This window comes from Gopherus flavomarginatus, chromosome 1, assembly GCF_025201925.1.
Source record: "Gopherus flavomarginatus isolate rGopFla2 chromosome 1, rGopFla2.mat.asm, whole genome shotgun sequence".
Lineage (NCBI taxonomy): Eukaryota > Metazoa > Chordata > Testudines > Testudinidae > Gopherus > Gopherus flavomarginatus.
In genome coordinates this window covers 184,861,940-184,877,534 of record NC_066617.1, presented here as the reverse complement: position 1 = coordinate 184,877,534, position 15,595 = coordinate 184,861,940, and the positions used below count along the sequence as shown (strand labels likewise).

The 15,595-nt window shown below is 44.0% G+C and overlaps 2 protein-coding genes across 7 annotated transcripts in view; one reads left to right on the top strand and one right to left on the bottom strand.

Moving 5' to 3' along the window:
• The window catches only part of LOC127055132 (uncharacterized), a 1,051,551-nt gene that overhangs the window by 487,750 nt on the left and 548,206 nt on the right, over positions 1-15,595 (top strand). The window lies entirely within an intron of this gene.
• Positions 1-15,595, bottom strand: part of GBE1 (1,4-alpha-glucan branching enzyme 1) — a 302,275-nt gene that overhangs the window by 208,642 nt on the left and 78,038 nt on the right. For 3 of the 6 annotated variants that reach the window (XM_050958316.1, XM_050958334.1, XM_050958344.1), the window contains exon 2: positions 6,039-6,208. The exons of 2 other annotated variants lie outside the window; for them this stretch is intronic. In XM_050958316.1, the coding sequence (XP_050814273.1) occupies positions 6,039-6,208 (170 nt within the window). Of the gene's footprint in view, positions 1-6,038; positions 6,209-15,595 lie in introns of those variants that run through there. One more of the 6 variants, XM_050958350.1, reaches the window with a different exon arrangement.

Sequence of the window (15,595 nt, the reverse complement as noted above, 5' to 3'; positions counted from 1 at the left end):
TCTGTGTGGTCTTAAGATTGAAAGAAGGCACATCTGTAGGCAACACAGGTGGAGCTGAGCGTGCGGTGTCACTGAGGCACAGGATGCCAGATGTCCAAGGAGAAGGAGCAAGCAGCAGATGGTGGTACTGGGTTGCAGCGTAGGTCTGCAGTTATAGAATTTCATGTGGAGAAGCGTTCTTTCAGGAGGTAGACTCCTGAAGTGATGGAGTCTAGTCATGCCCCAATAAAGTAGATTGCCTGGGTAGGTACAAGCACCGACTTCTCCTTGTTAATGCAAATACTGAGAGATGTGAGGAGAGCATGAAGAGCTAAGATAGCTGAAATGAGGCTTTGTCGTGACAGCACAACAAGGAGCCAGTTGTCCAGGTATGGGAACAAGGAGTAGCATCTGTGCTGCTACAGCAGTAAAGACTGTTGTGAAGACTCACAGTGGTGTTGCTATGCCAAACGGAAGGACTCTGAATTGGTAATGGTGGTGTCCCACCCTGAATTGGATAAATTTCTGGTGGGCCAGGTGAATTTCAATGTGGAAATAAGTCTCCTTCACACTGAGAGCTGCAAACCAGCACCTGGGAGAGAGAGGGTATAATCAAGGCAAGCATCACCATATGGAATTTGGCATTCCTGATAAAGGTGTTGAGCAGTTATCCAGAATGGGGCACCACCCTTCACACTTCTTTGGGATGAGGAAGTATGGTGAATAAAACCCCCTGTAGCGAAGTGGGGCAGGCTCTATGGTGCCCTTAATGAGAAGGGCATCAGCTTTTTGGTGGAGGATGCCCTGCTGGGATGGATCTTTGCAGGAAACCCAGAGTGGGAAAGGAAGCAGAAACAGGAATTCTATGGTGTATCCATGATGGATGATCTTCAGTACCCAATTGTCTGGTGATCTTGCCCCAACTGACAAGAGAGCCCCAAAGACAATATGGGGTGAAGTAGGGATCAGGAAAGGTTTGCTGTTCTCGACCTGAGCATCAAAACTGATGTTTAGACTGCTGCTGGGAGAGGGTCAAGGAGGTGGTTGTGGTGATGGCAGAGATGGGGTAATGTGACCTCTACGATCAGTGCCATCTATGTGGCGGCTCCTGCTGGAGTTGGTAGTATGTCAGGCAGCGGCTGTGACCAAGGCACCTGAGAGTGGCTCAAGAGTATGAGAGAATGTAGGGACTCATCTGTTTTGTAGTTGAACAGTTTGTGTGTGTCAAAGGGGAGGTCCTCAGTGGTGGTTTTGACTTTCTAGGGGAAACAGAACAACTGTAGCCAGGAGGCCTTGCGGAGAACAAACCCAATTCCCAGAGAATGAGAGGCAGTCAGCAGCATCCACAGCAGCCTGGAAGCCCACCTTCACTGGTCTCCCCTCATCCAGCAGCACTTGGAACTGCTGCTGTCTGCCTGGTAGCAGCTGGTCTTTGAACTCAAATAGTTCGGTATAATTGTGAAAATCATTTCACCAAAATAGCTTAATAATTGGAAATACAAAATTGAAGCCCCACTGAGGAATAGACTTTCCTGCTCAGCAGATCGATCTTCTTCACCGCCCTGTCTTGGAGAGTAGATTTCTGTGGCTGCTGGCAGACCTGCTCTGCCACTGTGTGGACCACCAGGAGTTGGGAGGTGAGTGGGTAAACAAAGTCGGCTACTTTCGCAGGGACGAAGTACCTCCTCTCTGCCCTCTTGGGAGTGGGAGCCACAGGAGACAGGAGTGTGCGATGCTAAGAACACGAAGGGACAGGGGCTCCGACTCCATCCATGAGGTATAAGAGGGAACTGGAGTAGCATCTACCTGCCCGACCTATTGTAGTCTCAGCTGCAAACAGAAGGGAATGCATGACACACGTGCAGGTCAGCTGACACTGCTAGGAATGCATTCCAGTTCCAGTGCATGGCACACACGCACACCCATGTTTGGAATCCATATGGGGCCATCACTTGAGGAAGAAGTAAGTATTTTCTAGATTCACATACAGATTAAAAACATATTTCAGCAAAATCAGTGTTTATGTCCATTTAGCACTGTAGAAGTAAATCAGAATGTCAGAACTTGGAACCGCAATCTACTCCATTGCAGGACCAAGTATCGTACACTCTAAACCTACAGTCATAAGTCGAATCATGGTGTCAATGTAGAAGCGTCTTAAGTGCCATTCGTAACTCAAACACCGTAAAGTCGAGGACTGCCTGTACACTGGTTTAATGAGAGGATGTAAACTGGTAAGCGAAAAAATGCTAAATGGCAGAGTTACACTGTCTAATTTTGTCATCTGTATGTAACAGTCACATATTTGAATGCTAAAACCTTGAATACAGTAAAGATTAATAAAAATGAATCCTTCTAGATTTTGTTTAAATGCAGGCTTGATAATAGTCACAAGCAACAAACTAATCCAAGTACATTTTGGAGTTTGCTACAATGTAAACTCGTTTTTCTCTAGACAGAATCTCAATATTTCTGCTAGTTCCTTTACAAGCTCCCTTTTTCCAACTCAACATTATTGTTATTACGTTCAGAGTTTGAAACCCAGTCTGAATTTGCCATTTTATGTAACTGTGTATTTGTTTTTAAATCCAAAGTATGTCAACACTACCAGATTTCCAGATCACAAAAATAAAAAAAATAAAAAAATATAGAAATTACCAAGACAACAAAAATAACTAACTTAAGGATATGTATACCAATTGAGTTACATATAATTCTAAGTGGAAAAGACTTTCCTATGTTTAGCAGAAGTGTTCGTAATGTATATAATCTTGCTCTTTTGAACAATCAGTCTGCACATTCAAATGATCATAATCAAGGTTAGATATTACTCTATCCAACTCTTTACATATAAATTAGCTGCTGTAGCTGGCCATTTTCTGACACCTGGAAAATGAGGTTCAACTATCATTTTAGTGTGGCTATAAAACTTTTCCTTTTGGTAGTTTATTTATGCTGACTCCACACTCCGCAAGAAGTAATGCTATAAAAAAGTTTGAATTTCACACATTACCAAGAAGTTCATCTGAAATGTAAAATGATCCGACTGCAGGTCCAAAAGAAACAAATGATAGTCCAGTTATTTCCTCACTACTGAAGTTCATTACCAGTTATTTTGTAAAGGGATTTAACTATACTTTTTTTTTTTTTTTTTAAGACAGAATGCTCAGATGTAGTTTTGTAAGTTTGTTTATATTTTAAAACAACGAAATGCATTTTCTCTCAGCTAAGGCCTTAGTTCAAATTTCTTCTGCAACAGCCAATGATATCTGAAACATGTCTTTGCTCTTTTAAATGATCTCTACATGTAGAAAAACATTCAATGGATTTTCAATATTAATCTAGGTCAGGGATCGGCAACCTTTGACATGTGGCCCGCCAGGGTAAGCCGCCTGGCAGGCTGGGATGGTTTGTTTACCTGCTGCGTCCGCAGGTTCAGCCAATTGCGGCTCCCACTGGCCGCAGTTCGCCGTTCCAGACCAATGGGGGCTGCGGGAAGCAGTGCGGGACAAGGGATGTGCTGAGGAGGGGAAAGGATGGGGGCCAGACACAATACCACAAGGAGATGACCTTCATTACGGACAGCTGTTCTCATCCCAGTAGCTAATTAGATGCGTTTATACAAAAATCTAGATTTCCAACAAGGTAAAACTCTTTTCACATATTAAAAAAAGTCAGAGGCAATAAATTCCAGACTCTTATATAGACTCAGGCTGTATCATATGGATGAGTGCTGGATGGCATTTGAGCAAGACATCTGGTTAAGTACTGATAACATCATGCCATGTGAATCCCAGTCATACTTTTAGGGAAGGAAATTTAAGGGGAAAAAAGAGTCTTCAAGCACTTATGAAATGCAAGTTCATTGCACTGAATTTTATACTTATAGTTAGTGATTTGGGAAATGTTGAAACACCTTCATTCTACATAAAGGAGTTCTGTAGTTCATATTTAAGTCAGATGGGAAGGTTTCACCAGATCACCACCTCGCAAAACAAATTGCCCATTGTTTACAACCTTCCAAATCCATTAGTGAAAACCAAAACCAGAATAATGACACAGTGCAACAACTTGTAAGGATTCATTTCTGAAGAGGTAGAAAATTACGTGCTTCTACAGGGATTAACCCTTATGGTAAAAGCATGAACTGTGTAAAAACATATTTTAAGATTAATTTCTGAAATACAATGGGTATTAACAGCTCGGTCTCTTCTCCCTTTCTATGAAAAAACTTTGGATGCCAGGATATTGGTAAAATGGTAACTCACATCAGGAAACTTGTAAATTACTTTAGATTTTGATATCCTTTCCATTAGGCTGTCAATTAATTGCAGTTAACTCAAAAAAATTCATCAAAATTTTTAAAATCATGATTAACTGCATTTTTAATAGCGCTGTTAAAAACAGAATACCAACTGAAATTTATTAAATATTTTGGATATTTTTCTACATTTTCAAAGACATTGATTTCAATTACAACACAGAATACAAAGTTTACAGTGCTCACTTTATATTATTTTTATTACAAATATTTTCACTGTAAAAATGATAAAAAAGTTTTTTCAATTCACCTCATACAATTACTGTAGTCAATCTCTTTACCATGAAAGTGCAACTTACAAATGTAGATTTTTTGTTACATAACTGCACTCAAAAGCAAATCAATGTAAAATTTCAGAGCCTACAAGTCCACGCAGTCCTACTTCTTGTTCAGCCAATTGCTCAGATAAAAAAAGTTGGTTTACATTTACAGGAGATAATGTTGCCTGCTTCTTATTTACAATATCACCTGATAATGAGAACAGGGGTTCACATGGCACTTTTTTAGCCGAGATTACAATGTATTTACATGCCAGGTATGCTAAACATTCATATGCTCCTTCATGCTTCCACCATTATTCCAGAGGACATGCTTCCATGCTGATGACGCTCATAAAAAAAAGTGTGTTGATTAAATTTGTGACCGGACTCCTTGGGGGAGAATTGTATGTCTCCTGCTCTATTTTACCTGCATTCTGCCATATATTGTGTGTTATGGAAGTCTCGGATGACAACCGAGCACATGTTGTTCGATTTAAGAACACTTTCACTACAGATCTGACAAAACGCAAAAAGGTATCAATTTGGGATTTCTAAAGTACGAGACCCAAGATTTAAGAATATGAAGTGCCTTCTAAAATCTGAGAGTGACGAGCTGGAGAGGATGCTTTCAGAAGTCTTAAAAGAGCAACACTCCGATGTGGAAACTACAAAACCCGAACCACAAAAAAAGAAGCCAACCTTCTGGTGGTGTCATTTGACTCAGATGATGAAAATGAATACGCGTCAGTCTGCACTGATTTATATCGTTATTGAGCAGAACCAGTCATCAGCATGGACATACATCCTCTAAAATGGAGGGAGAAGCATAAAGGAACATATGACTCTTTACTACAACTGGCAAAAATATCTTGTGATGTTGGCTACAAAAGTGCCACATGAACATCTGTTCTCACTTTCGTGTGACACTGTAAACACCAAACAGGCAGCATTATCTCCCACAAATGTAAACAAAGTTGTTTGTCTGAGAAATTGGCTGAACAAGAAGTAGGACTGAGTGGACTTGTAGGCTCTGAAGTTTTACATACTTTTATTTTCAAATAGAGGTTTTTTTGTATATAATGCTACATACATAAGTTGTACTTTCATTATAAAGAGATTGCACTACAGTACTTATATTAGCTGAATTGAAAAATACTGTTTCTTTTGTTTCTTTTTAGTGCAAATATTTGTAATAAAATATAAAGTGATCATTGTACACTTTGTATTCTGTGTTGTAAGTGAAATCAATACATTAGAAAACTTAGATGTCCAAAAATATTTAAATGGTATTTATTATTCTTTACTGGCGCGATTAATTGCACAATTAATAGCGATAATTTTTTTTTAATTACTTGACAGCCCTACTTTTCACTTAAAAAAATCAACCAACCAGACTCCATAATCTATATTATGGCAATAGATCTGGCATTATAAGAGGGGAGAAATACCAAAATGGAAAAATCTTTAAAAATACTTACTGAAGTCGCCAGTAAGAAACACTGCTTCTGCCCCTGGAGCCCACTCTTTGCAATATAGTCCACCATCCAAAAGTTGATTGACTCCAAATGTTTTGTAACTTCTTGAAAATTTATCAAGGCCGCCTTCATTTTCTTCAATGTTCTTCAATCGGTCATGAAACAGGGTATACCTTTCAAACAACAACATTAAATATATTTTAGAAAATTTAGCCATCTTATTTACAGTAGGTACTCAGATCTACACATGACAATTTCTTATTTTAATGCATACACAGGTGTATTTTCAATTAGGCAGAGTACAGTAGTGTTTCCTCAGACTATGGTACTATAATCCCTTTATGTATTAAAAAAATTATGGATGATCTTCAGCACCCAATTGTCTGGTGATCTTGCCCCAGCAAGAAGGCATACTTCAACACTCCTGACTACGGAATGAGGAATGTGTCCAACAAGGAGTCCTTGTCCCTGTCCTGCAGAGAACAAAACACGTGGCACTGTCTGGACACAAACAGGATCACACGTGAGAGTCTCTGCTGGTGAAAGATTAGAGTGACCACCTCCGGATGGAGCAGCAATTTGTGGTGAGATGAGAAGTCCTGCTGAGGTGATCTGCCATGACGTTCTTGGCTTTGAGCAAGTGGGTAGCTAGCGGCTCATGGGAAGAGCCCCTGAAGAGGGATGGGAAAATGGGGTTTGAAGTGCAGGGTATAGCCTTGGGCCACTATGTCCACGACCCAGTGGTCCAACATAAACCATGACCAGGCCGAGCGGTAGGGGGAAAGGCAGCTGAGGAAAAGGCGGATAGGATCTGGTCAACTGACTAGTGCATCGCTCTCAGGCGCACCCTCAAAATGATCACTTCCAGCCCTGGGTATCTGACTACTCCAAGCTTGGTTGGCGAGTGGGAGGAAGAAGGGCGATGACAACTAAAACTAACAGCCCTTCTCCTCATAGGTCCCTGATCAGGCTGTTAGGGTCTTGGTAGCAGCGGTGGTTGGAAGGGCTTCCTGGCTGATTATGGCATGTGCATGCCCAACAAGCGAAGGGTAGCCCTAGTGTCCTTCAACCCGTGTAGTTTGTCATCTGTTTGGTTTGGGAACATACCAACTCTATCAAAGGGGAGGTCCTGGATCGAGGTCTGCATCTCCTGGGAAAGGCCTGCAGTCTGGAGCCAGGAACAATGTCACATGATCACCATCAGTACAACTACCCTTGCTACCGAGTCCACCATGTCCCATGCCATTTGCAGGGAGCATCTGGACACCACTGTGCCCTGCGCCACCAGCATGCCGAACTCTTGGGCCAATCCCTGAGGGAGGGATTCCTGGAAGTTTTTGAGGCTGGCCCAGAAATTAAAATTGTACCACCCCAGCAGGGCCTGATGATTCACCATCCAAAATTGTTGGCTGACAGTAGAATAAATCTTTCTCCCAAATAAATCAAGTTTCTTAGCATCCTTGTTTTTGGCAGTCTAGGAGATGGGGACCTGCTTGTCTTTTTCACTGGCTGCAGAGACAAAAGACTAGTGAACACCTCAGCCAGCTGTCTATGGCATCAAAGGGACCATCATCTCATTAAATAGCCACTCTTCCATGGGGTTGGGGGGGGGAGGGGAAGAAACATCTATTTTTGTCAAAGAAGCAGATCCCTGGCCACACAGACTGTCTCCTGAACATCAGTTGGAGAGGATTCTTGCACAAGAGAAAGGGGTATAAGAGGACAGGGCAGACACCCCAAATCATATCTCCCTTGCTCTCTACTTACGAAATCAACAGCTGAGGAACAAAGAAAGCAGAACTGGACAAGGGGGGGTGTCATAACATATTCCCAGATTTGGACCTTAGCGTCCAAAATATGGGTGTTAGCATGAAAACCTCCAAGCTTAGTTACCAGCTTGGACCTGGTAAAGCTGCAACCACTCAAAAAATTAGAGTGTTTTGGGGCACTCTGGTCCCCCCAAACACCTTCCCTGGGGACCCCAAGACCCAAATTCCTTGAGTCTTACAACAAAGGGGAATAAACCATTTCCCCCCCTTTCTCCCTTCCAGGTGTTCCCTCACTGGGTGCCTGGAGAGATACACAGAAGCAAGCTCCGTAAATCTAAACAGAGGGACTCCACACTCCCTATTTCCAGTCCTGGAAACAGAAGTACCGAGATAGCTAATCTCTCTTCCCCCTTACCCAGAGGGCATGCAAAGTCAGGCTTAGTAAATTTAACACAAAGAGATTTTCCCCCTGACTTCTTCCTCCCACCAATTTCCTGGTGAGATGCAGATTCAATTACCTGGAGTTCCCAGGGAAGGTTTTTGGGGGGACCAGAGTGCCCCAAAACACTCTAATTTTTGGGTGGTGGCAGCTTTACCAGGTCCAAGCTGGTAACTAAGCTTGGAGGTTTTCATGCTAACACCCATATTTTGGACGCTAAGGTCCAAATCTGGGAATATGTTATGACATGGTGGTAGAGGTGGGATAAAGATAGAATCCAGAAGCCAGTAGCAATATTATAATTTTCTTTTCTCTGCTAGGGGCTTTTAAGCAGAGAGAAACAGTTTGGTTTTAAAAGGAACCAGAGAGAATTTTTTTTTCTGCTCTCTCTTGCAGTTTTTGGCTTGCATATTAAGCAAGGAACCATTAAGCTGTGACAAAAGGGTCTTTTGTGACACAATAGCACTCCCATTGTGAGACAAGTATCCAGCAATACACATGCAAATAAAGTGGTTTTTCTGGTTTACTTTACATTTAAAAAGTTAGCTAGAGGAAGAAAGGGAAAAAGGCACTGTTGCTAGGCAGACCCCAAGAGGCAACAGAGAACCTGCAGTTCAGAAGATAAACACTGGAGGGCACCCCAACACAAGAAAACAGGATGTCACGAAAACCAGACGCAGTACAGCTCGAAGCAATGGAAAAACAGATAGAACTGCTCAGAACACAAATGGCCAGAGATAAGGCAACTCACAAACAAGAAATAAAAAGGCTACAAAAAACAAGAAGAAGCCAAAAATGCAGCCCACCACAGAAAACTACAAGAAGAAGGGGCAGCCTACCGCCGAGACATGAAAAAACAACAAAAAGAAAGTGAAAAGAAGGAAAAACAGAGAAAACATGAACTGGACTTAGCGCAGGCTGGGCAGCATGCGCCAGCCAATCCTAACAACCCTTCGCCAATTATGGTTCCACATCACAGGAAAATTTCCCACCTACAAGGCAGGTGATGACACCAAGGCCTTCTTAGAAAATTTTGAAAGAGCCTGTCTTGGGTACAGCATCTCTAAAAAACAGTACATGGTAGAATTGAGGCCACAGCTCAGTGGACCTTTAGCAGAGGTGGCAGCTGAAATGCCTAAGGAGAAAATGAACGACTATAAACTTTTTCAAACCAAAGCCAGATACAGAATGGGAATAACCCCGGATCATGCCCGTTGGCATTTCAGAACTGAAAAGTGGAAACCAGATGTGTCATTTCCCAAACACGCCTACTACGTTGGGAAAAATTATGAGGCCTGGATATCAGGAAACTATGTTAAATCCATAGATGAACTGCACCTCCTCATACAAATGGAGCAGTTTTTGGATGGCGTTCCTGAGGACATAACACGGTACATACAAGATGGAAAACCCAAAAATCTCGCTGAGGCGGGGGAGATTGGAGCCTGATGGATGGAAGTGGCAGAAAGCAAGAAAGCTACTGTCAAGGACAACGAATACCCTAGAGGACACACCGACAATAAGCCCTACAACTGAGGGCAGCCAAAAACCCCACCTACAACCCAAGTAACGCCACAGACGCCCTATTCTTCTACCTCACCAGTCTCCAGTAACCTATCTCGACCCAGTGACCAGTCAGATGGAAGATGCTTTAAGTGTAATCAACTGGGACATATCAAGGCCAATTGCCCAAAGAACCCCAACCGAGTGCAGTTCATTACACCACCCTCACACCAAAGATCCCCAGGCCCAGATGCCTCTCAAATACCCTTGGAGCGAAGGGAAAATTTGAGTGTGCACAGAAAGAAGGTTACTGCGTGAAGAGACATGGGGGCAAAAGTGTCAGCTATCCACCAATCCTTCGTAGACCCCAAAATTCATCAACCCAAAGGCCCAAGTGACAATTTACCCCTTCATGTCACAAGCTGTAGACTTGCCTACAGCTAAACTGCCTGTCCAGTACAAAGGCTGGTCAGGAATGTGAACTTTTGCAGTTTATGACAACTATCCCATCCCCATGCTAATGGGGGAAGACTTGGCCAACCAGGTAAATCGGGCCAAGAGAGTGGGAATGGTTACACGTAGCCAAACCAGGCAAGCTTCCAAACCCATTTCTGTTCCTGAGCCGTCCACAGGTGCCCCGTCTGTGTTACCAGAGACCCAGACAGAGATAGGGGACCCAGATTCCATGCCAACCACTAAAACAGCCACAGCACCTCCACTCCCAGGCCCGGAACTGAAACAGCAACCAGCACCAGCAAGTGCAACTACATCTTCAAACTCAACGCCAGAGGGCGCCAGCGAGCCAGAACTGGCAGAAGCAACAGACAGTCATACCCAAAAGGCTCAGCCAGAGCCTGAAATACCCTCAGGTGCGCCAGCGGAGAGCGGTTCACCAGCAACGGAAACAACCCCATCACCTACATCACTTCCAGAGGGACCAAGCCCAAGTCCACAGTCTGAGGAAGAACTGGTGACCCCAGCCTCAAGGGAACAGTTCCAGACTAAGCAGGAAGCAGATGACAGCCTGCAGAAAGCTTGGGCGGCGGCACGGAGCACCCCACCGCCTCTCAGCTCTTCTAATCGATTCCGGTTTGTTATAGACCAAGGACTTTTATACAAGGAGATTCTTTCTGGCGGACACCGGGAAGAATGGCAGCCACAAAAACAGTTGCTGGTTCCAACTAAGTACCGGGGGAAGCTCTTAAGCTTAGCCCATGATCATCCCAGTGGCCATGCTGGGGTGAACAGAACCAAGGACCGGTTGGGGAAGTCCTTCCACTGGGAGGGGATGGGCAAGGACGTTGCCAAGTATGTCCGGTCTTGTGAGGTATGCCAAAGAGTGGGAAAACCCCAAGACCAGGTCAAGGCCCCTCTCCAGCCACTCTCCATAACTGAGGTCCCATTTCAGCGAGTAGCTGTGGATATTCTGGGTCCTTTCCCAAAAAAAAAAACACCCAGAGGAAAGCAGTACGTACTGACTTTCGTGGACTTTGCTACCCGATGGCCGGAAGCAGTAGCTCTAGGCAACACCAGGGCTAACACTGTGTGCCTGGCCCTAACAGACATTTTTGCCAGGGTAGGTTGGCCCTCCGACATCCTTACAGATTCAGGATCTAATTTCCTGGCAGGGACCATGAAAAAACTGTGGGAAACTCATGGGGTAAACCACTTGGTTGCCACCCCGTACCACCATCAAACCAATGGCCTGGTGGAAAGGTTTAATGGAAATTTGGGGGCCATGATATGTAAATTTGTCAACTAAACACTCCAATAATTGGGACCTAGTGTTGCAGCAGTTGCTGTTTGCCTACAGGGCTGTACCACATCCCAGTTTTGGGTTTTCACTATTTGAGCTTGTGTATGGCCACGAGGTTAAGAGGCCATTACAGTTGGTGAAGCAGCAATGGGAGGGGTTTACCCCCTCTCCAGGGACTAACATTCTGGACTTTGTAAGCAACCTACAAAGCACCCTCCGACACTCTTTAGCCCTTGCTAAAGAAAACCTAAAGGATGCTCAGGAAGAGCAAAAGGCCTGGTATGACAAACATACCAGAGAGCGTTCCTTCAAGGTAGGAGACCAGGTTATGGTCTTGAAGACGCAACAGGCCCATAAGATGGAAGCATCATGGGAAGGGCCATTCACGGTCCAAGAGCGCCTGGGAACTGGGAACTACCTCATAGCATTTTCCAATTCCTCACTAAAACCCAGAGTGTACCATGTTAATTCTCTCAAGCCTTTCTATTCCAGGTACTTAGAGGTTTGTCAGTTTACAGTCCAGGAAGATGATGCTGAGTGGCCTGACGGTGTCTACTACGAAGGGAAAAAAGACGGTGGCGTGGAAGAGGTGAACCTCTCTACCACCCTGGAACGTCTGCAGCGGCGACAAATCAAGGAGCCGTGCACTAGCTTCGCCCCATTGTTCTCCGCCACCCCAGGACGGACTGAACGGGCATACCACTCCATTGAAACAAGTAATGCTCACCCCATTAGAACCCCACCCTACCGGGTGTCTCCTCATGCCCAAGCTGCTATAGAACGGGAGATCCAGAACATGCTACAGATGGGTATAATCCGCTCATCTACCAGTGCATGGGCATCTCCAGTGGTTCTGGTACCCAAACCAGATGGGGAAATACGCTTTTGCGTGGACTACCGTAAGCTAAATGCGGTAACTCGTCCGGACAACTATCCAATGCCACGCACTGATGAGCTATTGGAAAAGTTGGGATGTGCCCAGTTCATCTCTACAATAGACTTAACCAAGTGGTACTGGCAAGTACCGCTAGATGAACCTGCCAAGGAAAGGTTAGCATTCGTCACCCATGTGGGGGTGTATAAATTTAATGCCCTTCCTTTCGGGCTTCGAAATGCACCCGCCACCTTCCAGAGGCTGGTAGATGGTCTACTAGCAGGACTGGGAGAATTTGCAGTTGCCTACCTCGATGATGTGGCCATTTTTTCAGACTCCTGGCCCGAACACCTACTACACCTGGAAAAGGTCTTTGAGCGCATCAGGCAGGCCGGACTAAATGTTAAGGCCAAAAAGTGTCAAATAGGCCAAAACAGAGTGACTTACCTGGGACACCAGGTGTGTCGAGGAACCATAAACCCCCTACAGGCCAAGGTGAATGCTATCCAAAAGTGGCCTGTCCCAAAGTCAAAGAAACAGGTTCAATCCTTCTTAGGCTTGGCCGGGTACTACAGGCGATTTGTACCACACTACAGCCAAATTGCTGCCCCACTGACCGACCTGACAAAAAAGACCCAGCAGAATGCAGTCAAGTGGACTGATGAGTGTCAAAAGGCCTTTACCCAACTTAAGGCAACGCTCATGTCTGACCCTGTGCTCAGGGCCCCGGACTTTGACAAGCCATTCCTAGTAACCATGGATGCATCTGAGCGTGGTATAGGAGCAGTTCTCATGCAGGAAGCAACGGATCACAACTTCCATCCTGTCGTGTTTCTCAGCAAGAAACTGTCTGAGAGGGAAAGTCACTGGTCAGTCAGTGAAAAGGAATGCTACGCCATTGTGTACGCCCTGGAAAAGCTACGCCCATATGTTTGGGGACGGCGGTTCCAGCTACAAACTGACCATGCTGCGCTAAAGTGGCTTCATACTGCCAAGGGGAACAACAAGAAACTTCTTCGTTGGAGTTTAGCTCTACAAGATTTTGATTTTGAAATTCAGCACATTTCAGAAGCTTCTAACAAAGTAGCTGATGCTCTCTCCCGTGAGAGTTTCCCATAATCCAGTAGTTAAAAAGTGTTCTTAAAATGTAAAAGTCTGTTAGTTATATACTTCGTGGTATATGTAACGGTGCATGTGTTGTATTAATCTGTTTATTTTAAAGTTCTAGGAGAAAAATATCCACCAGTGAGCTTCCCCACTGTCTGCAATTTGGGGGGCGTGTCATAAACAGATAGCTAAGGGTTAATGTCTCTTTCACCTGGAAAGGAGTAACCTGAAACACCTGACCAGAGGACCAATCAGGAAACAAGACTTCTTCAAATCTGGGTGGAGCGAAGTTTGTGTGTGGGTTCTTTGCCTTGTGTCTGACCCTCTCAGCTCAGAGTGATTTTTCTATCTCCTGGCTTTCTAATCTTCTGTTTCCCAGAGATTTTTTTTTTGTATTTACATGTGTGTAGTTGCTGGAGTGTTTTGAATTGTATTCTTTTTGAATAAGGCTGTTTATTGATTTTTTTCTTTTAAGCAATTGACCCTGTATGTGTCACCTTAATACAGAGAGACCATTTTTATGTATTTTTCTTTCTTTTTATATAAAGCTTTCTTTTTAAGACCTGTTGGAGTTTTTCTTTAGTGGTATTGAGTTTGCAACTCACCAGGGAATTGGTGGGAGGAAGAAGTCAGGGGGGGGAAATCTCTGTATGTTAGATTTACTAAGCCTGACTTTGCATGCCCTCTGGGAAAGGGGGAAGAGAGATTAGCTATTTCGGTACTTCTGTTTCCAGGACTGGAAATAGGGAGGGTGGAGTCCCTGTGTTTAGATTCACGGAACTTGCTTCTGTGTATCTCTCCAGGAACCCAGGGAGGGAACACCTGGAAGGGAGAAGGGAAGGGAAATGGTTTATTCTCCTTTGTTGTAAGACTCAAGGAATTTGGGTCTTGAGGTCCCCAGGGAAGGTTTTTGGGGGGACCAGAGTGCCCCAAAACACTAGTTTTTTGGGTGGTGGCAGCTTTACCAGGTCCAAGCTGGTAACTAAGCTTGGAGGTTTTCATGCTAACACCCATATTTTGGACGCTAAGGTCCAAATCTGGGAAATATGTTATGACGGGGGAGATCCTGACTGAAAGAGTTCCTGCAGTTTTACTGGCTGAACCATATGGGGAGAGAGGCCTGTCTTTTGTGTTCACTTAGCTTGTTAAGTGTTAATCGCATTTTACTTTTTATTGTCTTGCAACCAATTCTGCCTCATTACTGGTCACTTAATCTCCCTTCCCACAGTTAATACATTTGTTTTGTTGTGTTAGATAAATCAGTGTGTTTGGATTGAAATGTTTGGGAAACTCCATTTGGGATAACTAGGTTTGTACATATTTTCTGCTAATAAATGACAAACTTTACATGAGCTTGCATCATCCAGGAGGATGGAGGCCAGTACAGGATGCACATCTTTGTTGTCAAGTCTGGGACTTAGTTTACTGGTGTTGCTCTGTTATGTAATTAATGAGTGTCTGCACTCGTACAGGATAGCTGGGAGTGATTTACACGCTGGAGGCTATCTGTGATCAGGCCAGGAGTGGTTACTCATAGCAAAGCAGTGTAGAAGGCAGCCCGGCATGGAGCATTGAGGGGACATAGCTATCCATCCGTCCAGATTGTATCCTGGGTAAATGTCACAAATGCTCACCAGCAAGACCTCTCAGCTTTCCCTTTTCCAATAAATTCAGAAGTAATCCTCAAACATACCCCATTAACCAAAATAAAAATAAAAATGAAGTGTTAGCACAACATCTAAATTCACTCCTAAAAACATTTTACAATATAAAATAATTCTAACAAGTAAGTTATTCCAGAATTCTCACTACAACATATTAGTCCTCCATCCTCACTCCATGTTTTTTCAGCAGGATTTCAACTCAACCTTCAGCTCCCCAGCACAGACTTCTTCAATCTGCTACTGATATCAGTGAAGTGGAAGAGCAAAGGTAGGCTGCCTGCCTCTGATGATCAGGCCACAGAGGGAGACACCATACTTAACTCAGGTGGATAACCATTTGTTACCAAAGATGTCAGTTATGAGGACTCCTGGGTTCTGTTCCTGACTCTGTTTGTCTATGCTGTCTATAACCAGTAATCTCCTTGAATTATACATAGGAACTGAATCC